At 32.4% G+C, this 23,269-nt stretch overlaps 2 protein-coding genes across 4 annotated transcripts; both read right to left on the bottom strand.

The window, feature by feature from the left end:
• Positions 1-57: 57 nt before the first annotated feature.
• On the bottom strand, positions 58-7,491 carry LOC11408119 (probable serine/threonine-protein kinase SIS8). Of its 3 annotated transcripts, none has more exons than XM_003631041.4 (13): positions 6,441-7,483; positions 4,833-5,270; positions 4,567-4,670; positions 3,184-4,427; positions 3,009-3,049; positions 2,547-2,615; positions 2,283-2,383; positions 1,629-1,707; positions 1,438-1,536; positions 1,255-1,323; positions 1,070-1,119; positions 810-986; positions 58-618 (listed from the first exon to the last, which is right to left on the bottom strand). In XM_003631041.4, the coding sequence occupies exons 1-13, from the start codon at positions 6,894-6,896 to the stop codon at positions 477-479; spliced, it is 3,069 nt and encodes a 1,022-aa protein (XP_003631089.3). In that variant the 5' UTR covers positions 6,897-7,483; the 3' UTR covers positions 58-476. The 3 variants fall into 3 exon arrangements, 2 of the variants coding, with proteins under 2 accessions (XP_003631089.3, XP_024629004.1); XM_024773236.2 differs by having other exon boundaries at positions 4,833-5,289; positions 6,441-6,580; XR_003007949.2 differs by lacking the exons at positions 58-618; positions 810-986; positions 1,070-1,119; positions 1,629-1,707 and having other exon boundaries at positions 6,441-7,491.
• A 9,657-nt stretch (positions 7,492-17,148) lies between these two features.
• Positions 17,149-20,101, bottom strand: LOC11409630 (bromodomain-containing protein 4). The gene is made up of 3 exons (XM_003631039.4): positions 19,044-20,101; positions 17,885-17,941; positions 17,149-17,791 (listed from the first exon to the last, which is right to left on the bottom strand). Exons 1-3 carry the CDS (start codon positions 19,857-19,859, stop codon positions 17,396-17,398), a joined length of 1,269 nt encoding a protein of 422 aa, XP_003631087.1. The 5' UTR covers positions 19,860-20,101; the 3' UTR covers positions 17,149-17,395.
• Between the last annotated feature and the right edge of the window lie 3,168 nt (positions 20,102-23,269).

Here is a 23,269-nt window from a genome sequence, read left to right as displayed (position 1 = left end):
AAAAACTAAACGAAATAAATAAAGCGCAACAGAATGGCCAACTCGGCAGAAACTTGGTAGTTTCCAAACACATGAAGAAAGAATATTCTTCCTTCACAGAAAATTGAACACTGAATTTACAAGGTCACTAAATACATCAGCAAGCAATTTTCACTTACATTTAATCCTTTCTTCTGTTGAAGTTACAACTGCAACTTTTCATAACTATTTATGGATAAGAAAATATAAATGTTGATTACAACATTTTTGCCAAAGAATTTTGTACAACAGATTGGAACACCCTAAGAATGGCTGCGTTGTAGACTACAAAAGAGAAAGGGAAAAAAAAGAGAAAAAAACAGGCACGAAAACCTTGAATAAGAATGAACCTTAGCTGATATGGTCTTGAACCAATCAGTAATGGAAAATAATTTACAAATTGCCCTCACTTTTTAAGCAGAAAAATGAAAAAGTTTTGTTAGCTGTATAATTGTCTCCTATGCTGCAGCAGGATCTTCAGCAGATCGTGATGAGTGAGCATGAACACTTGCTCTATGCGCTTGAGAACCAGTAATTGGCTTCTGCAATGGCTTCAATAACGCCATTATTTCAGCAAAAGTAGGTCTCAACTTTGGATCGCTATAATGCAAAAAATAGCATATTGAGTCACATACTCACATTTTATTGTAGAAAGAAATACTTTCACAGGACATGGTAATTACATTACATACACCATATAAATATTAAAATATTCTGCACCTATTTGAATCATAAATTAGTTCAAAACGGAAGAGAAATAAAATAAAATGATGAAAAATGATCACACTTACGTCTGCCAACACTGTCTAATAATATTTGCAATGGCAGTGTCCACATCATCTGGAATGTCCAGACGGCGATGCTGGAAACCAACAGCACCAACAACTTGCATTGGATTCATTCCTCCCCAGGGTTGCCGCATAGTAAAGAGCTCCCATAATATGACCCCATAGCTAAAAACATCACACCTACAAAATGAATCCGATAATGTTTTAATCATTCATTCATTTTATAGCAATATAATAATAAATACCGAGAATAACAATCTTACTTTTCATCTGAAAGTTCGTTTCTCAACACTTCTGGAGCCATCCACTCAGCCTGAAAAATATATTATGGCAAGTGTCAAGATTGTGTATATATATTGTTGTTTAATATGTAACACCATGAACATTCATTAAAGAGGATATAAAGAATGAACTGATTAATAAGAAAATAAAAATTATGATAGCTTACTGTTCCTGCAGTTGATCTAGAAGAAAGGAACGTACTGTACTTCATTCGAGATAAGCCAAAATCGCATACCTATTCAACATTGAAAAGTCATACCACATACATGAAAAGTCAAATAGTATAATCAGTATGCATATATGCTATCAAGGAACATTAGTTAACCACAAGATTCAATTGACTGATCACCTTTACAACCCAATTTTTGTCAACAAGAAGATTTGGGGACTTTAAATCACGATGCACTATCACTGGAGTGCTGTTATGCAAATAATTCATTCCTCGAGCCTGGATAGTCAAAATAGAATTCCCTTTGTTATTATTATTATTATTATTGTTATAGCAATAATTTGGTGATTTAAAGACAACAAAATTCCTACAGCATCCAGGGCCATCCTCAACCGCCTTCGTTCGTCTAATTGATTGTTAGGTCGGTGAATTAATCTATATAAACTCCCTCTGCAAAACATGATTATCTACATCTCAGTATTCATAGAGTCAGATATAATGCAAAATGTTCTCCACCAATTTACCAATAAAGTAAAATACTCTCTCCATCCCTATATCTAAGCATCCTTTTGACTAAAAATTTGTCTTGAAATATAAACCCCTTTATAAATTACTAGATGCATTTATTATTATTTTCCTAAACATACCCCTAATTAATACTACTAACTTGTCTTGAAATATGAAAAGTCAAATTTAATACGCATACAAACAAAGGACAAGTTGGTAATATTAACATACAAAATAGACACATTAATTGCACTAAAAAATTTCTTAAGAAATGTAAAAAATGCAAAGGGTGCTTACATACAGGGATGGAGGGAGTAGTAAATACCTCCGATTTTTTTTATTAATCAAGTAAGCATCAGTAAACAGTTGGGGTACAATCAAGAGCATGTAAATGGTTCATTTTCAATAAGTTTATAGCAAGAAATTCATAACAATTTTTCTATTTCATTAAATCACCGTTTAGCACATGCTAGCAAATATAAACTTCCAGAATCTGCAAATGAAGGATTGCAAATTACCTAGGAAGAAATTCAGTAACAATTGAAAGATTTGGAGGTCTAGTTATAGCTCCCATGAAGAGAACAACATTTGGATGCCTCAGTCTTCTCATTATTTGGACCTATTGCAATTTACATTATAAATTAAATAAGCACTACTATCTTACAAAAAGGTAAAAGCTTACATTGATAATCTTACCTGGCTCTAATTTTTGTTCTCAATGGAATCAACACAAGTAAAAATTGCAAAAGAAGAAACTGTGGGGAAGTTGAGGTGGCTTGTACCTCACTTTTGAATTCTTCAAGTGATTCACCAGAGATATCTTGAAGTAGAAACCTCTTTACAGCAACTTCCTAGAAATCAAAGAGCCGAAACATGCTTTAGATATATATTAAAATCCGTTATTTACAGCGTAATATGAAATTACGCATAAAAGTGCCGAAAAGGGAAATAAACGAGATGTGGTTAACTAAAGTGGCAGTAAATATGAGAATAAAATTGATGAATATTTTGTGCAGGCTAAAATGAGCTTCAATTGTAAGAATAATTGGAACACATTCAGGATAGAAAGTACATTTTATAATATTTTGCATACTTGCATGAACATAGGTGCAATTGCAGTGGTGAAGGCTTTCCACATTTCACAAAGAAACTAAATAAATAAATAAAAGAAAGATACACAAGCACATCATATGCAAGATGATAAATATCACGACTGATTAGGTTTATGAAGTAAAAAAACTCACAGTTCCATGCCATTCACCACGATACACTTCTCCATATGATCCTGCACACAAAATATACAACACAGTTTCGATAAATTTTTCTACATAAATTGAATATAAAACAAGTGGTCATATACAAAGTAGCACCATCTAACATATAATGTATACAATTTGTATAGAAATGCAACGTTCATACCGAGTCCGATTCGCTCGCCCATCGTGATTTCTTCCCATGGAATGTCATACTCAGCAACATCATCTAATGCCAAATCAGATTTTGTACTATCGTTACTGACTGATCTATCAGATTTTTCCCCACCTTCTGAGTTTGCTCCTAAAGCATTATTCTCACCATCACCACTGCCTTTTGGTTCATTACCAGAACCCTCTGCATCTCCATCACTTCGATTCCCCAGCTCATACTGTTTACTGACAGCAGCAGTGGTTGCTACAACAGCTGCAGCAGTAGCAGTAGCAGCTGCCGCTACAGGAATCTCAAAACTTGAGTCGGTGCTTGACTTTGCCACAGCAACTACCATAGAAGATGCAACAACCGCAGCCGCAGCAGCTGCTGCAGCAGCAACGGGTACATTTTTCCCATATTTTACCAGTGTCGCTTCTGCGTCAGAATATGTGTGCTGTACAGCAGCTTCCCTAGAATCAAGAGAAAGACCAATTCCCAAACCTTCTACAGGCTTGGAATGTTCCAGCTGATTGCTAGGACTTGCTTTGGGATGAATTATGTGGGGAGGCAACGGAGGCAAAAATCGAGGAGCTAGATTATCACTATCCTCCTTAGCTTCTTTCTGTGCACTTCGGTGTTTATATTCATCTTCTTCAGTTGGAGAATTGGCCTCATTTTGAGAACCTAACTGCTCATGATAAATTTCAGAAAACAAGTTTGGAGGAGCAACAACGCCACTTTCGAGCAGGACATTGTGAAGCTTTTGAGCCAACTTAGGGTTCTCCTTGGTAACATCAATCATATATTGGGAAACATCTTTGACTTTCATTCTATGGGCTTCTGGGGAACTGATCCCTTCTGTCCAAGAAGGAGATCTTCCATGCATGTATGGATAATTATTAGGTCTGCTAACAGATTCCCTCGCCTTAATCTTTTCTACGTTAGGGATATTTTTGAATTCATTTAACGGTTTTTTTAATTCTTCTTTGCAAGTAGGGGGCCTGCTGCTTACATCAGATTCCTTCCCTGCATCGGCAAAATGTTTATACCTGTTTCCTTTTTCAAAAGTCCTAAAGTCTGAAGTTTCTTCAGATGAACTTCCAACCCCGCTGCTGAACGATGTAATGTGAGATGAATCAAGATCTCTTGATGAGGGACTCGCTACAAAAGAAGAATCATCATACTCAATATGTGACCCAGCTGCATCAGATGGAATAAGAGTTCCAGGAGCTGCCATGAGGTCAACAATGTACTCCCTGAAATTCAGATAAATCATAACTGATATATACATAATAACAGGTAAAGCTATTGATATGTGCATAAATTTTTTGCTTCGGTAAATGTATATAAAATAGTTATGCCTATACCGCCAAAATACAAATTTAACAAACTTACCTTCCCTCGTCAATCTTGACAAAGTTCATTGCCACATCATCAGAACCTGTATATTGCATTCCTTTCACCAACCGACAAGGGATGCCCAAACTATCAGCTAACACCTACATACAGAGAAATTTAATGTTATTACAAGAATCATGGAAGTTTTTCTAAAGAAAAAAAAATGCTCCTGATTGCCAATTCTCTTGATATACATCAACCAGTGGATGGGATAATTCTAAATAAAAGTTACACGATAGAAAACAAAATGACAGGACAGGTACCTTAAATAACAATGCACGATGCCGAGCCAATCCAATGGTCAGTGACCCAAGTGGCAAAACCATGCTACCGAGGGTTGCTTTTAGACTGTAACTAAGACTCCTCCATGCTCTTGACATACTTTCAGGATCTTCAACTGATCCACCCATATATTCAGCCACAAGTATTGCAAGCTTGTGCACCAAATTTCTATCTACAACTATTTCAAAATCTTCTCTTGATTTCACTGCAAACCCCATGGCCTTTTGCTCAAGTTTCAACAAATTGGAATCAGCTACCCTGTTGACCAAGACTGCTTCCCATTTCACATCATTTGCAGTTGGTGTTCCTTGCAGATCTATAAGAGAAGGCATTCTTGTCGAGGTTGAATCAGTTAGGACACCATACAGATCATAGAAACCATCTGAGATCTTGTCATCATACCCAAGAGCATTGTAATTCTGTGAAGCATGTATAAGTCTATGATATGAGATTAGTTAGAAAAATAATATAAAGTGGGACAATCTAGAACTAAGTGACCAAGTTACATAAACAAGTCATTTTATTCCGAAACTCTTCAATAAGAGCATCACTTCTGCTTAGAAACTTTTAAGCACACCTATAAATGTGTTGATTCATGACAAACATTATGACATCGTTTGATCTATGTAGCCGGCATCATCTAGTGAGAAAAGTTTTTGATTGTTGTTGTGGTATTTACATGAAGGGGAAAGCCAAGATGACAGTCTCATAACCAAATATCTCAAGGTAAAAGGCCATTTTAAGTAATAATCATAAAAACTATAGAATTTGAGGAAACCAGTCCAACAAAGCATAGCTAGCCCCATCATAGTCTAACAATATGTATGACCAAACAATTGAAGATCAGAAGTTAAATATGTTTTCTGACTAATTCAAAGATGAACAACTGAGATTCATTTTCTGAAGAATAAAAATGATACTAGTCATTTTATCAAAGCAGTCAGAAAATCTTACACAAACCGTTGATGTAAAACTACATTTAAGGAGATTTACAAAGACATAAAATTTAAAACATAATAACAAAATCCTCTCATACTAGGTAAGTCAGCTCCATTTGGTCTAACACTTCTACAAGGATTCACCACAGATCAAGAAACCATCTAAGGCGAAAGCCCGCCATATTTTTCAAATAAGTTCTACCACAACTTTGTCTCTAATGCTTTTAATCCTAATTATATCATGCTTTGTGTGTCCACTTATCCATCATAACATTTTTATCTTGCAATATTGACATTGATTTCTTATTAGCTCTATATCACTTAACAATCATGTACAACATTGCAGATTCTATAGTTGTGCTGTAATGTTTTTCCTTAGGCTTGAGTAATACTTTTCTATCACAAATTGCATCTAAAGTAGTCCCTACATTTCATCCACCCCACTCCATGATTCAAACTATGCAAATGAAGCACCATCTCTGTAATGGTTCTTTTCAAAATAATGTATGCCTTGTACTATTTGTAACAGTGTGTGCACAATAATAATCCTTTTGTTGTGGTTCCACCATCACATCACAAGCATAACAATATGACTTCATTCAACATTTCAACCTTGTAAGTCAACAGACTAATAAATTAACTTTGACTTACCCAGTATCGGTATGCGACAACTTCAGCTGGTGTATTATCAGGGTGACAAGATCCCAAACTGATTTGCTTAACAGCTTCAATCTGTACAGCCTCGGGATCCTCCTTTGCACTCAGCTCTAAAGCAAGCTGAATTTGATATTCTTCTTCCACTTCAGGATCCCTTGAACTGCTGGACCCCGAATCACGCTTGGTTGAATCAGAAACCACCATATCCAAACCACCACCACCACCACCAAAGGTGAGTGAATCAGATAGCTCCTCCACTCTTTCTCCTGATGGAGGACTGCCAGGACTCTGCTTCCTATTAGAAGAAACTGAATGCAACCAATTTGAAAGCTTGTTTCTGGTAGTAGGAGATGAAGATGAACCATCATTGGACTTGTTACTCCTTTCAGCTTGTGCATCTTCTGATTGATTATTAGACATTATATGAAGCTTCTTAAGAATGTTCTTCATAACTTTTCACCTTATTATTACAGTACTGAATGTTAAAGAAGTGTAAACCTCTCCATAGTGTAGTTAGACCAAGCATGAATCAACAGTACAGTAGAAAACTCCTTTCCCTAAACCCAGAAACCAAAGCAATGAAATCAAATAGAAAAGGTTTTAAAGGAACAAACTTTACACGTTTGGGAATGAACAAGGATGGTTGACCATAGAATAAAAATGAATGAGTTAGGAGATAGCTATATATAGAAAGAATGGATCTTTAAATGGAAAGAAGAGAAGAAAGAATGACAAAAATGGGAGAGACAAGAAGAGAGTTTAAGGAGAGAGAGACAGACAACATAATAAGGAGGAGAGGAGAGGAGAGGAGAGGAGAGGAGGAAGACAGCAAGTGCAAGTGGGAGGATTGTAGGACCCGCTTCACCAGACTGAGTCAGAAAAACATATATATATATATATATATATCAAGATTTCATTTTTCAGACTCCCAAAAAGTTAATTTATTAATAATAATGAAAATAAAGTGAAACCAACCACAAGAGCAACTTGGTAGAGAGGAATGAATGAGATGAGATGAGTTTGAGAGTTGGAGTGTTTGTGGTGAATTGGTCTAGAGACTAGAAAAATGAACAAGTTGGAAAAAATAAAATGGTCCCTTTAAGGTTTAGCTTTTGCCATATCAAGAAAACCCAATCTTTGTCCTTTTGTGATTCTAACTAGAGAGAGGACAAATGACTTTAGACTGAAAGTAAGTGCACCCCCAATAAAAATTACTCAACTCACTTTCATTTCATGTGCTTTTCTTCTTCTTTTCAATTCCATTTCACAAATACTCCTTACTTACTTCAATGCTCACCGTACATATCTCTCCAAGTTAAAGAATTAAAAAAATTAATTAAAAAGTAAGTATGTATTAAAAGGATAAAATTTTAAGATTTCCCCAAATATTTGTATAAAAAAATTATCTTTTGACAAAATAATAAAAAGAAGGGAAATGCTAGCAAATGCATTCAAGACACTTGTTAAAAAGTCTAAAAAATAAACTTTGTCTTAAAAATGATACGTATTTCAATGCATTGAAACTTTAAAAAGTAACTTTTTTACATAAAACTTACTCCCTCCGTCTAAGATTAAGTGAATCATTTGCACATTTCACACACCTTAAGCAAAATATATAAATGAATGAGAGAAAAAATGATTTTAAGTGTTTTTGTTAAGTATTGATGCATTCTTCACTGTCATAAATGTAAAATGAAATATATTGAATTGAGAGTGATGAAATTACTATTAATTAGAGCTATAATTTAATAAAAGTAATTAATATTGTATTGAAAAGTGAAATGGAGTAAAAAAAAAGATCAATGAGTACTATTTTGGAACAATAATTTTTTATGGGAAATGTTAACGAGTGCCTCCAGGACACTCTTTAAACACATTAAATAGTAAATTTTTTATGAAAAGTTGGGTAATCAATCCATTGAAAATTGCAATTGTTGACTTTTTAAAGGAATAGTAATTACTAAATTGGGGATCCTTAGAGAGTGTCTCGAGAGCACTCGTTAACAATACCCATTTTTTATTTTAGAACAAAGGACACGCTTATTATAGAAGGTAGTGAGTATTGCTTGTTTTATTTTTAAAGGGAAATGCTAACCAGTACCCTTAGGGCAATAGTTAAGGAAGCAGATATAATAATCTCGCATTGAAACTTGTGCATTCAACTTTTCAAAAGTTTAAAAATTAATATTTTCAACTTAAAACTTTCTTTTTTTAGTTTCTTTAACCATTATCCTAAGAATATCGGTTAATATAACCCATTTTTAAATCGTTATAAAAAGAAACAATGATACATGAAGACTTTTTTTAATGTGTTGACTTGGATGCTGCTCGCGGATAACGGTATCATAATTGCTTCTTTCTTCTTTTCTCAAGATGGGTGCAGTGCAGGTGTTGCACGAATTGATAGATTTAAAAAGTCGATAATCAGTGTTTAAAATACTGCTCCTTTTAGTTTGTTTTAAAAAAAAAATAATACTGCTCCTTTCCTCGTTATATTATCCCTTTTCCTACTTTTCATATTTTTAAAAGGGTTTTTCTAACGTGTGCAAGATTGCACAGGATAAGGGGTGATTAATGCACCATTTTAGTGGATTTTTTCAAATCTCATTAATGACTCTTTATTTTGAAAATTGATTTTTTTTTTCTTCTTTCCTCAATTAATAACTATAACACATTTAATTAGCCTAACTTTTCTCATAAACCGTCTCTCTCTCCAAAAAAAATTGAAAGACTGTCTCTTTTCAATTTATTCTACTAAATTTTTTAGCTGTTTTTTATGCCACTCGACACGTTTCTATGCCATAACCAAGTATCATAGGATATGTCATTGATTAATTTTTTTGTCAGGGTGAGGTAGAGAGAAGACCCAGTTCTTATGTAGATTAAGTAGATAAGGGATGACTCCATTTGTTTATCATTTGTTTATTATCATTCATTGTAATGGCCTTGTATATTGAATTACCATTATCAATCTCTCTCAGATTTCTCTCCAATTTATAATAGGACTAATTTGATGAAGCTTTGTGCTGGTTTTGTTGAAAAGTATTAAGTAATTTCTTCCATATGTCGTGAAGGGAAAAAAAAACACTATAGCCTCTTACATTCTTGGCTAATTGCACACGCAGAGATGGCAAACAAAGCAAGAATGATCATCACTGCACCTGAATTGTGTTCATGAGAAAAGCAGGAAAAAAAAAACAGGAGAGAGAGAGAGAAACAGTTTATGAGAAAAGTTAGATTAATTAATTGTGTTATAGTCAATTGATGAGAGAATAAAAAAATTAATTTTTAAAATAATGATTCATTAATGAGATTTGAAAAAACCCACTAAAGTGGTGCATTAATCACCCTTTATCATGTACAATTTTGCACAGGTTAGAAAAATCCTTTTTAAAAAAAGAAGAATTCAAAAATATATATTTAAAAATAGACTTAATACATCCCCAGTCCCTTAACTTATTTTAATTTCTCAGTTTGGTCCCTTAAATATAAAGTGTCTCAATTTAGTCCATTATATCTTCTGCCGTTATCTATTTTGGTCATCACAGTTAATTTTTTGATGTTTAATATTTTTAATATAATTATAACCGCTTGATTTAAAGTTTATAGTATACTCCAGTGAACCACTTGTATCTGATTTTTTTTTTTCCTTCTCTTCTTCTTCTCCAAACCGGAAATCAACCACAACAACGACTCCCCTCTAACCTCGCTTCTTGCACCTCTCTTCGCAACCTCTACCTTCAACTAAATCTTCTCTCCGGCGACTGTTCCCCTCTTTCTCTCTCACAATATGTTCCTCTTTCCTTTTTTTTTATTTATTTTTTTTTAATTCATGATGTTGTTGTTGTAGCGCCTGTGTGATAACCACCTGCTATGATTGCTAATTTTTGGTTTTTTTTTTTTGTAGCTGTGCATTAATTTCGCCCCCCAAAATAGCAGCTTCTTTATTACACTCATCCCTCATTCTTTTCTTCTCTGATTCCATACTAACCTCATCGTTGGATTCCTCCTCCACGATTTTAGGCTCATTTGATTGCTCTTTAATAACTGCCTTTTCTGTTCTGATTCTCCCCTTCAATAATAGTAACGAATTTCGCATTAACTCAGCAAAAATATTCTTCTGATTTTGTAACTCCTTGCTATTCCCCCCTATTGATGACTGTACACCGTTACCATATTGATTGCTGCCTCCGCAATGAATGCCTCCGCCTTTCACCTGAGCTGGTGACTGCCGAGAATTTTGTCCCTCCTCCTTCAGCCATCGTCCACCATCATCATGATTTCTCCGTCCAGTTTCAACACTCAAGTCTGGTCCTCATTCTCCTCTTTCCTTCTTACTGTTGTTGTTGGTGTGTTGTTGATGTTGTGTGAACAAAATTTGTGAATTTTATTTCAAAGGGTATTGTGAAGAAGAAGCAGAAACAGGAAGCAAAATTTGATGGTTTGATTTTATGTGTTTTGATTTATTAAATTTCTGAATTTGTGTTTGAAGGTGATGAATTTCTGGATTTTTTTTATGAAGGTTAATGAAGTTGTTGTTGTCGAAGATGATGAAGAGATGATGGAAGAAGATGAAGAAAATGAAACAAAATCAAGTGTTGATAGTTCATTGTAATATACAATATAGATCTGAATGATCTAACAGTCCTCTTTTAAAAAAAAAAAATCAAATGGTTAAAATTCATAAAATTAATAAGGTTTATGGTGGATTACTTTTAATGTTGTTTTACTTTAGACATTTAAGGCTAAAAATTAATGGAGATGATCAAAATAGTAAACGGCAAAAGATTTATAACACTAAATTAAAACACTTAATAGTTAAAGGACCAAACTAAAAAATTAAAATAAATTAAGGGACTTGAGCCTTAAAAATATGTGTGTGTATATGGCGTGATTTTCAATTTATTATGGAAGAAAAAAGTACACTTGTGAGGGAAAATAGGGGGAGAAGGGAATGGAGATAAGATTCAGAGAACAACAAACCCGCCAGCAAAGGGCAACATAAAGTATAAAGTGCACTAACTTATCCTTTTATTTTTTATTCTAAGGAGAAATAAATGAATTGAGTTGAGTGGGAAAAGAGAAGAAAAAGGTCATTGAAGATAGTAGATGTGATCTCATCTCATAGCTAATAATTCAGCATTTTTTGCTGCTTTTTTGTTGACCATTGATTCTATTGTCCACAGCTACTTTGCATGTGAAGCCATCTTAAAATTATTTAAGTAAGGAAATGCTATAATGCACATTTTAGAAAATTAGTAATTATAGAATGAATATTCAATTTACTCTAAAAATTGCAACTTTTGTCAAAAATCTCATTTATAAGGTGTAACTTTCAATTATCTCTTTATGATGTGGCATAACCTTTAGTTTACGTAGAGTTACACGTAATTGACAGACATTTGATGGAAATGTATTATGCTTAGGATCAGGGCCGGCTCTGGGGAGGTGCAAACAGCTCTACAGAGCTGGGCCTCCCCAATTTTGGGGCCCAAAATATTTTTTTTTTAATATATAACGCATTGAAATTTTAATATATAGGCATAGCATAGAATTTTTACAAACTAAATGTTGTGGCCTAGTGGTTAACTGTGGTAGTGTAGTGCTTTTTGTCTGCGGTTCAACTCCCATATATGGCAAATGTCATTTTTTTTTAATTGTATTATTCTTTTATCTCTTTTGGGCATAATTTTAATGGATTTGAGGTCTATATTTCATCAATACTTTCTCTTCTCCTTCCAATTCAATTCACTTCTTTTGCAAAGCTCTAACAACAAACATTATAATTATTCTAAAAATAAAGAAAACATTATGTTCTTTTTTTCTTTTAAAAAAATTGTATATTTTAGGGGCCTATTAATAATAAGAGAGCCAGGCCTCCAATTTCACAGGGACGGCCCTGCTTAGGATACATATAATTGTTACCAAAACTAAAATTTACTCCCTCTGTTCCATGTCCAATGTATGTTATACGCGAGTCAAGATCCTCTATAATTTTAATCATGTGTATTTTTTCTGTTATACTAAAAGTTTTGGAAATATAAATACAATAATTTGATTTTTTTTTTTTTTAAAAAAACAATGATATGCTATTTTGTGGGTTTAATAATTTAATATACTCAAAACTAGAGTAATTAACGGAGAAGATTTTAACTCATTTGAAAACAAAATGACAAGCATTAAAAATCTAGAGTAAATTTTACTCTCCTCTCTTAATACTAGAAGATGCTTGAATTACACACATCTTACTTACGTTAAAATTAGACCTAGAGTAAATCAAACATAGAATGAATATTTTATCTTTTTTTTTATGTTAAAATACACATTCTAGGTTTAACATAAGAAAAAATAATGTATATTTTAATATAAGAAATACGATAAAATATTTTATCATCCGTCTTAAATTACATGTTACTTTACCAATTTCATGTAAATTAAGAAACATATTTGATATTGTATAGAAAAGAGTAATTATGTGTTATTTTGCAAAAATGTCCTTCACTGATCATATAGAAAACATAAATTAAAAGAATTAGAAAAAAGATAAATTAATAGATGGTAAAAGACATAATAGAAAAATAAGTAATACTGATCGATTGTTATTGTAAAATGAGTAATGAGGCATAATTTGAGACAAACCAATTTGACTAAAGAACATATAATTTGAAATAGATGGAGTAATATAACTGGAATATTTATTTCTTCCTCCGTCCCTTAATATAATCATTTATTGTTATTTTCACTTTTATTAAGAAAAAATTGATAGTATAATTAATGTGTCTATTTTATGTATAAATATACCTAAAATACCCTTTATATGTACTCATATATGTAAATTAAATTTTGACTTTTCCTATTCCAAATCACTTAGCAATATTTTTTTTTATTAAAGAAATTACTTAGCAATATTAGTTAGTGGTTAATTTGTAAAAGACAACAAATGTATTGAGTAATTTTAAAAATATTTTATATTTAAGGATAAAATTTTAGTTAAATGAACGCTTATATTGTAACCAAAAAAAAAAAACGCTTATATATAGAACTAAGCGAGTATATGACTCTTAAAAAAGTGTAAGCTCACATGAAAATTGAATTACGACTTGAAATAAAGAAAAAAAGAATGCTAACAAACGTTCTTAAGATTCTCTCTGTTTTAAAATGAATGTCGCTTTAGTTAAATAAGTTTGTTTTAAAATGAATATCACTTGCACTTTTTAATGTATAATTACTATTTTATTTTCAATTGTACCCTATAATTAATTGAGTGTACACTACTTTTAAATTATTGTATCAATAGTAAATAAGATTAGTTTCGTAAAATTGTCATGTCTTTTGACATCATTATTATATTTCTTAATTTGTGTATAAAAATCTTATACAACACTCATTTTAAAAATGATGAAGTATTGTTTAAGCATTAAAAGTAGTAACTTTATATTGAAAATTGTGTAGTTATGATCAAGTTTTAAAAAAACGGTATGTTACCAAGAAAATGCCAAGACAAAAAGGTAGGTAGCCGACATTATCATTTTTACACCGTGAACAAAAATCACGACGAAACGTCATTACAGTCGCGACGAAACACCGTTACGGCCGCCAAAAATGTCGTTCATGACAATGGACACAAAATTCAGATATTTTTTTTCTTCAATAGAGATAGGTGAAAATCATACTTTTAGTACATATTTGCTATTATTTTGAAGAGTTGTGCAACGTAGTGATTAACTCACACCACGACAACCGCAATCTGTAACCAACATTAGTAACATTCGAAATCATGAAATCCTATACGCGACCCAACCTTAAGCACGACTGTTATTTAAAATTTTAATTATGACTTTTATATATATTTGACTTATATTTTCTAGAGGGAAAATTTTTTTGTTAGTTCATTAAACAATACTACTCTTAAAACAATTGTTAACGAGTTTAGAAAAGAAAAAAAAAAAAACAAAGAAGAAATGATGATACGATATTAAATACAAAAAGGCAATAAATAGCATAATAAATGAATTTGCTGGTTTGGATTGGAATAGGTCAGGTCAAGATGCCAAAGAGTTAGTGGCCAGTATTAAGGGGAAATACTTGGGTGACATAGAGTTGGATGATATTGGTGACATTGACCAATCAAAATGTTACAATGTTTGTGTTTCTCTCTCTTTCATAAGCATTGTGGCATTGTGATTAATCAATGTCACCAATATCATCCAACTCTATGTCACCCAAGTGTTACCCAGTACTAAATACTCCATTGTGCAACGGATGGCGCTGCTTCTCCTTACTCCAACCTTTTCATTGATGTCATAAATGCTTTGTTTAGATTAAAAAAGGTTTTTGTTGATGTCATCCACAATGACAAGAGTGCTCTTTACATTTTGGTTGTTTAGAACTTAGAAGATCCATAATACAGCATCTATTTTAAATGTTTAACATATAGACCTCACTTATTTTAATTATTTGATGTTATTCTGTGGTAAATATTCAATATTTTCAACTCAACATCTCCAAAAAATTTACTAAAGGACCCTTCAATAATTTAAAATCTTTATATTTAAACAAATAAGTACTTCCTCTCTTCCAAATTATAAGAAAAAAATCAAATCACACTTGTTAAGAAAACTAAAACATAAGAATTTGGAGCATAGTTTTTTGGCTAGACTTTTCAAACGGTGCTAACTATACCTTTTCCTTTGGTCCAATAATAATATTGCTTAGTTCGATTCTCGTGAGCTTAACTCGGTTGATAGAGATATTGCATATTATATGCAGGGGCTGAGGTTCGAACCCCGAATACTCCACAATTAAATTTTGAGTTCTAGCCACTAGATTACTTGACTAAAAAAATAATTATTGCTTAGTTCAATTCAGATATGGAATACAAATTGTTCGTGCTTAACGATCCAAATACAATTGACTAGTTCAATTCATTCAATGCAAATTCAAAAGGAGTAATGTCCTACAAGCGTTGCACGTGTCTGAATTTTCATCGATATAGGCCATCGGAAATACAGGCCACCGGAAATCCCTGTTGCTAATGCAAGGATTTCTTGTAGTGATAACTAATGTATCTAATCTATAATATATATTAGATGGATCAATTATTCAATAAATTTGAAAGTTAATTTTTGCTTATAACAATGATCAGAGGGAATACAACTTAAATATATGGTGACATACTGACATACCAAATGAGTAGAGAACCCTTAACGATTAACCTTGAGGTGAGCTAGTTGGCTGAAGCATGCGATTGAAGTAAATTTCATAAAATAAGAAGAGGTTGTCCAGGACAAGATAATAATGTTGTAGCATGGTATCACGGGGATGAAGCAATATAGAACAACTCTTTTCACAACTAAAATTGCCTCTAACACCTTGAAAATACCTCCAATGGCAGTTAATCGCAGCTCCGTCAACGACAGTTGGAAACTTTTGTTTAAACTCTCAACGACACTTAAATGCCTTTCCATCCAAAAGTTATTTTTGATGTATGGCACTCAAAAGTGAAACCCTATCATCGACAATGAAAAACTAATAGCAAACCCTAACAGTTTGTGTTGTGTGTCAACCGGTGATTAAAAGATACAAGAAAAATTGATTCAGTGAAGTAGCAATTTTCTATACAACGTGATGGATCACTTGACTAATACATCCCAAGAATAATGGTTGAGATGACAATGTCGAAAGACTTATGATGTGTATCATACATGCCACCATATTCTACACTTTTAATGGTATTGATAACTCGTGTAACATGCGAGGTTAAATTCACCAAAAGAATCTATGTTAGTTATGATATACAATTGCTTCTTAAAAAAATATTATGATTTACAATTTAGGCAAAAATTATCTCACGATCATTCATCTTAGTTTAATGTATAAATTAGTCTTTTATATTTTCTTAACACATTGGCCATTAAATATTAAGTCATAAAACAAATACATTGCTACCCTTTTCTTTCCAACTTAGTTAGAAAGCATATGCTTATCGTTTTGCTACTTGTTTAGGTCCCGATTACCTTGAAACATTATAAATTTTAAATTTTCAAACTATATGATTTTAAATTGCTAAAAATGAGATCGAAGACTCGTGTAATAAACAATTGTGATAGAGAGAATATGAAAGAAAAGATAGGAAGAATGCATTTTTAGGAACAATGTTTTCAAAAATTATTAAAGAAAATGGTGATAAAAATATTGAATCTGTATCCTCTTATTGATTAATTGAAGTGAAAATGGTAACATGAAAATGAGAAGTAAATAGGGCCCTTAATCTTTCTGTTTGATTTTCTGTGGTGATGCAAGGTTGTATGAACAATAGATTTTTTTTTTTAAGGGGAACAAACAATAGATCTTTTATATGGTGATGTAATGCACAATTGATCAAATGGAAATGGGTCCATTATAAATGTCTGTGACGTACTAGTAATTACTTTACATTTTTATTTTTAAAATTTCCATTGCCCTTATATACCATGTTCATGTTGCCATGCTTTTTTTAAAAGTAAGGAATATCACTTGATATGAAATCGAATGCCATAGAAATTGTGCCAAACTGTATTTTTGAAACAGATTGGGTGCGGTGACGCAGTTACCTGTTGTATTATGAAACTACTAACCATAACATTGGATACATCATTAAAATAACTTTTCCACGGTGCACATGAAGGATCAAACACACAAGTTTAAAAAAACTACTAGTTGATTAAAGAATAAAATTGCCAATAAAAGCATTGTTCTAAATTAATACAAGTAGAATAACAACAGAATCAGCAGTACACTGGTCTCTAAATATTATTACAGGGGTCAATTAATCTAAAGTAGCATAAAACAAATTCAAAGGAACACAGTCATTAGATTCTCGGAAAATCAGTTCCCCTACTTCCTACCTACTACTAGCTTTACATATCTTTTACAAGTGGGTTACCAAATTGAGGCCCATGTAAATCTTCCTAGCTTGGGGCTAAATTATGTGGTTGAAACAGCTGCTGCACCTGTTGCTGCAATGGCATCTGGCGATATTGCTGTTCATAATTCTGTGCCTGTGACACTTGCTGGGGATGCAGTTGCTGAGATGGTGGCGCCTGTGGCACTGGTTGAGGATGGAGTTGCTGAGATGGCAGCGCCTGTGGCACTGGCTGGGGATGCAGTTGCTGAGATGGCAGCTCTTGTTGCAGCGGTTGTGGTTCCGGAAATTGTTGTGGCTGAAGTGTTTCATCTCTTAATGGTGCTTTAAGGTCCAAAGTTGCCAGCATTTCTAACTCTTGAATTGCTGCAACTGCAGTGGCTGGACTTTGATGATCAAAGAGAGGCTTAAGGATGTCAAGAGATTCCTTAACCTTTGATTGCTGCAAAGTGAGCAAACAATAGAGGCATGAGATATATCATTTGTTTAATTTGAAAGATAACGAGCAATCAAATGAAAGATTAATTCAACTTACAAAGTGTTCAAGCTTCCTTCTTAGATCTTCATTGACAAACTTTTTACCTTTTGCTCCCTATTTTATAGAAAATGAAAGAATGGAATAAGCAAATAAGGAAAGCAAAGTATGTTAAAATATCTCTCTTTAACAAAAACGCACAATCCACATAGCTCGAGAATGTTTACATTTTTGTCCTGCCTCAACTTCCAAATATAACATTAAAGTTCCAACGCCAATAAATTGATTTTATTATTTGCTTATTCATTGATGCAAAATAATACTACATGCAAATTATTTCTTTACCCTCTCTACTTGCTTAATTACTAGTTACTAGTGGTACAAAATGAAAAAGATTTTTTTTTAAACAATTTTATCCATCTGCTTTATTGTTTAATACACAAACACACATGCTTTTGTTTTCAAGATAAATGTGTTTCCAAAAGAACTACTCCGTCTGTTTCAAAATAAGTCTCACTTTAGCCAAAAATATTTGTTTCAAAATAAATGTCACTTTATATTTTCAATACAACTTTAATTTTTTTCTTTTAACATTATCCTCTCTAACTTTTCTCTCACAATTTTCAAAGCAACTTTAAGTTTGTCTTTTTCTTATAAAACAAGGACAGTTTAGTAAAAGTGTCATGTCTAATGATTATTTCATTATATTCCTTAATCTGTGTGCAATTGGCTAAAGCGACACTCATCATATAAAACGGATGGAGTACTACTTATATACTCCCTCCGTCCCAAATTGTATGACGTTTTGGTCATTTCACATGTATTAAGAAATGTAATTAATATTGTGTGGGGAAGAGAAATTATGATTTGTTTTACAAAATTATCCTTAATAAATGGTATGGAAAAGATAAATGAAATAATTGAAAGAAGAGGGAGTAATTAATAGTTAAGGATATAATAGAAAAAGTAACATTAATATTTCATTGGTACTGTAAAGCGACATATAATTTAGAACAATTTTTTTTTCTTCCAAAACGACATACAATTTGGGACGGAGGGAGTATTATAGTTGCAAAAGTCAACGTGGATAAGCTTAAATACACTAACGTTAAATAATCAAGTACCTTACAGTAATTAAATACCCTAAACCAAAATAAGCCAAGTACACATAAATAAATGAAACAATAAAAACTGAAAAGCAAAAAGTAGGATGGATCACCTTTGGGCGGCCAATTGGCCTTCCGGAGGGATTTTTGGGCCTGCCCACCACGGCAAGCTTCTTAGGACGACCCCGCCTTGTCGCTCCAGCACCTGGAACCACCGTATCTGAATACTTCTTGGGGCGGCCTCTGGGCCTAGTAGATCTAACAGATACATTGGCTTCATCTGAAACAACAGAAGGAGCAGGAGCAGCAGCAAAGGGTATGACAGTTGTTGGGTGCGACTGGGTTTTAGGTGGACGGCCAGGACGTCGTTTGAGCCCATTGGACACAGATTTGGGCTTCTTTATCGACTTAGATCTGAAAGTCCCAGGCGGACGTCCACGCCCTCTTTTAACAGACAGCACAGGCTCCACAGCAGTTGTAGGAGGAGGAGGGTCTAGAGAAACGAAAACGGGCTGGGCATTTGGTATGAGGATGGGCTTGTGCTTAGGAGGACGACCACGACCTCTTTGGGTTAAAGGAGTGAAAGGAAGATGAGCTTCAGAGTGGTCAGATCTATTGAGAGTTGGAGGTGGAGGGAGTGAGGAAGGTAGTTTGTATGATTTTTTGAACATGATTAGAAGACCAGCAGATTTCAAGTGGTTGAGATGTTGTGTCAACAAGGTACTGTGTTCTGGTGGTAGAACTTGTTTGTATACATGTTCTATGTACTTTCCTATTGCTCTTTTGCTTGATCCATCTTTCTCTTTCAGTGCTTCAATTGCTTTGTATATCATCTCAGCGTAAGGAGGATGGGGTGCCACGTGGTGAGTGAAGCTGGGAACGGTGGTGGGTGGAGGTGGTGGAGGGAGATCAAAGGAAGTTAAGTCCATGGTGATGATGAGTGAGTAAGCGACGGTAGATTCGACAATTTTTGGGAATTACTTACTAGATTAGAGTAACGAAAGTGCGTGTCTATCTGTCTATAAGGGGGACCATTACACTTACACTTGTGACTTGTGTGTTGTGTGAGTCTGAAGCAAGTTCAGTGGGGTCAAACTGTCAAACAATCACAAACTTTGTCTCAACACAACATTGTGCTTGTGTCATTCATGATGGTACTATACATATTTCTCACCACTTGATTATAGCCAAGCCAGCCACGCTCTCTTACAATTACTACTTTTTAGAGAAACAATACTCTTTTTTTAATTTTATTTTTTTTTTCCTTTCAGACTCACCATTTGACGGATTATGCTAACAAGTGTCTTTAAGATACTAGATAAGAATTCAAAAGATAAAATTATTTATAAATTTTATGTAAATAATTTTCTTTTTAAAGTTTTAATATGTTGAATATACAATTTCCAATAAAAAGTTTCTTTTTGTAACTTCTAAACAAGTGTCAGTTTAACTTACTCCCTCCGTCCCTTGATGTAAGTCCCTATTGTATTTTTCACATTTCTTAAGAAAAGTTGTCGTTGTAATAAATGTGTCTGTTTTATGTATTAATATTATCAAATTGTCCTTTGTTTGTATGTGTATTCATTTTGACTTTTCAAATTTTAAGACAAGTTAGTAGTATTGATTAAGGGTATGTTTAGAAAAAATAATAATAAATGCATCCAGTAATTTGAAAATGAGTTTACATTTAGAGACAAAAATAAAGTCAAATGAGTATTTGGATATAAAGATGGAGGGAGTATTTTATTTGTAACACAAACACAGATTTATTATGAAGGGTGCTGCTAACCGGTGCCCCCGGGGCACTGGTTAAGAAACAATAAATAAATTATTCTCACTTAATTTACCTTAATTAAAGTAATAACTAAGTCAATTAATTAAAACAAGAACTAATTGTCTTTAATACTCCAAATTTCTTTTCCTTTACCATGCTATATATAGCACACGTGCGTGCATTTCTTTCCTTTCCTCATGATTTGAATTTTGGGCCTTTATTTCTTAATAATTTTCTTTTTGCTGTGAATTTTAATTTTTTTTTACGTGAATATAAAAGAAAGACCCAATTCAAACCCAAAAATATAAAAGAAAGAGTAGTACAAAAATAAAATAGGAGTTGTAATGTAGTAACCGTAGAAAAGTGGGAAAAGTGTCATAGAACTTAAGCGGCAGAAAAGTGGTGGCATGGATATTACTTTAAGAGCGGAGGGCGAAGGAAGATAAATCGGTGTATAATTGCGGGTCTTTTATGGCTGTCTTTTAAAGAGTATTCAATACACTTATTTCTTCCATTAAATTGTTGACTTATTTCTCAAATTAATTGAGATTCATCTATTTATTACTTCTTAACCAGTGCCCGGCACTGGATAGCATTTCCCAATTATGAATGATGAACCATTTCCTTGATAGTTTTCTAATTCATACTTAATTAATTGTGATTTATACCACCAATTAAGATATTATACTCAGATAAAATTTATTTAATTCTTCAACATATGTCCATACAAATTTGTTTGGAAGAAGAATGTAAAATTATTATTAATTATTATCACAAATGATAATCTTATATTTAAAAGGATTGATTAAGTTTTTAATCCTTATAAATATTCACAGTTTTGTTTTTAGTTCCTACAAAATAAAATCACACGTTTTAGTCTCAGCGACATTTTTCTTAAGCATTTTAAGGACCAAAAATGTTGATGGAAATTTTTGATAGGGGCTAAAAATGCTAAGCGAAAATTTTTATAGGGACTAAAAATGCTGATCGAAAATTTTATAGGGACTAAAAAGTGTGTTTTTATTTTGTAGCGACTAAAAACAAAACTGTGAATATTTATTAGGACTAAAAACTTAATTAACCTAGTTACTCCCTTCGTCCCTTAATGTAAGCCCCTATTCTATTTACATTTCTTAAGAAAAGTTGTCATAGTAATAAATATGTTTGTTTTATGTGTTAATATTACCAAATTGTCCTTTGTTTATATGTGTATTAAATTTGACTTTTCAAATTTGAAGACAAGTTAGTAGATTGATTAGGGGTATGTTTAGAAAAAAAATAATAAATGCATCTAGTAATTTAAAAAGGAGTTTACATTTAGAGACAAAAATAAAATCAAACGTGTGTTTAGATATAGGGACGGAGGGAGTAAAAAAGAAGAGAAATGCTAATAAATGCCTTAAGGGTACTTGTTAAAAAGTTTAAAAAATAAAGTTTATCTTGAGAATAGTATATTTAACACCTTAAAACTTTAAAAATGAACTTTTTCTACATCAAATTTATAATTTATTTCTATTATTTGACTTCTTAATCGGTGTCCAAGGACACTTATTAACATAACCCAAAAAATAATATGTTTCAAGCCATTTAATATGCTGAAGAAAGTTGTTTTTAACGTATTTGCACCCTCGGGGCAACTGTAATAGTTGAATCATGATCAAACAATTTATATTTTAAATTAAAAAAATCAAAATCTTTGTTAAAATATAAATCGTTTGATGTCGATTCAACTATCATATTAGTTTTGTGAGACTAAAAAATGACAAATATTGAAAGACAAAACTTCATAAAAATAAATAAATAAGGGGATTAAAAAATGCATTTAAGTCTAAAAATAAATTACTATCATATCAAATATGTTCAATTAGAATTAGAGCTTATTTGTTATAGTTTTTTTTAAGAAAAAATAATCATTTTAAGAGTATTGTATATCCGTTTGTTACAACTTTTTTTAAAAAAAAAATCAAAATCTAAAAAAATAATCTAAAAAAAGCTTCAAATAAGACGCTGTTAAGAGCAATCTCTCAAAAAATAGATTTTTTTATGGAAGAGAGAAAATATGGATCAAAAGATTGAACTAATTTTGTAATAAAAAATTGTTTTTATGTTGTATCCAAACAAACTAAATTATTTTAAAAAAATGATTTTTATTAGGTAAACAAACGAAAAATAGATTTAGATTTTTCAGAAAATCTCTATAGCCCGTAACATACGAGCCCTTAATTATAATTGATTGTAATTATAGTAAATAAAAAATATGGTGTGATGTGTCTAGACAGAAAAATACCGGATGATTGTTAGTAACTCAACACATTTTTCGACAAACTCTTTTTGATTGATCAAAATTCAAATAGGACCCATCAATTCCACCAATTTTATATGAGATCCAAATAATTTAGTGGGATTAATGTAAATTTTAATTTTAATCAATAAAAAAAGCGTGTGTTTCTTAACAAAAAAAAAAAACGTGTGTTAGAATGTGTTTATGGCATTCCTTTTCTTAGTAATCAGGAGTCCAAGGCCCAAACAGTAGACTACAAATAAAGGAAGGAAAGAAGAGAGTGA

The sequence above is a fragment of the Medicago truncatula genome, chromosome 8 (genome assembly GCF_003473485.1).
Source record: "Medicago truncatula cultivar Jemalong A17 chromosome 8, MtrunA17r5.0-ANR, whole genome shotgun sequence".
NCBI lineage: Eukaryota > Viridiplantae > Streptophyta > Magnoliopsida > Fabales > Fabaceae > Medicago > Medicago truncatula.
This window is presented reverse-complemented; position numbering and strand designations above follow the sequence as displayed.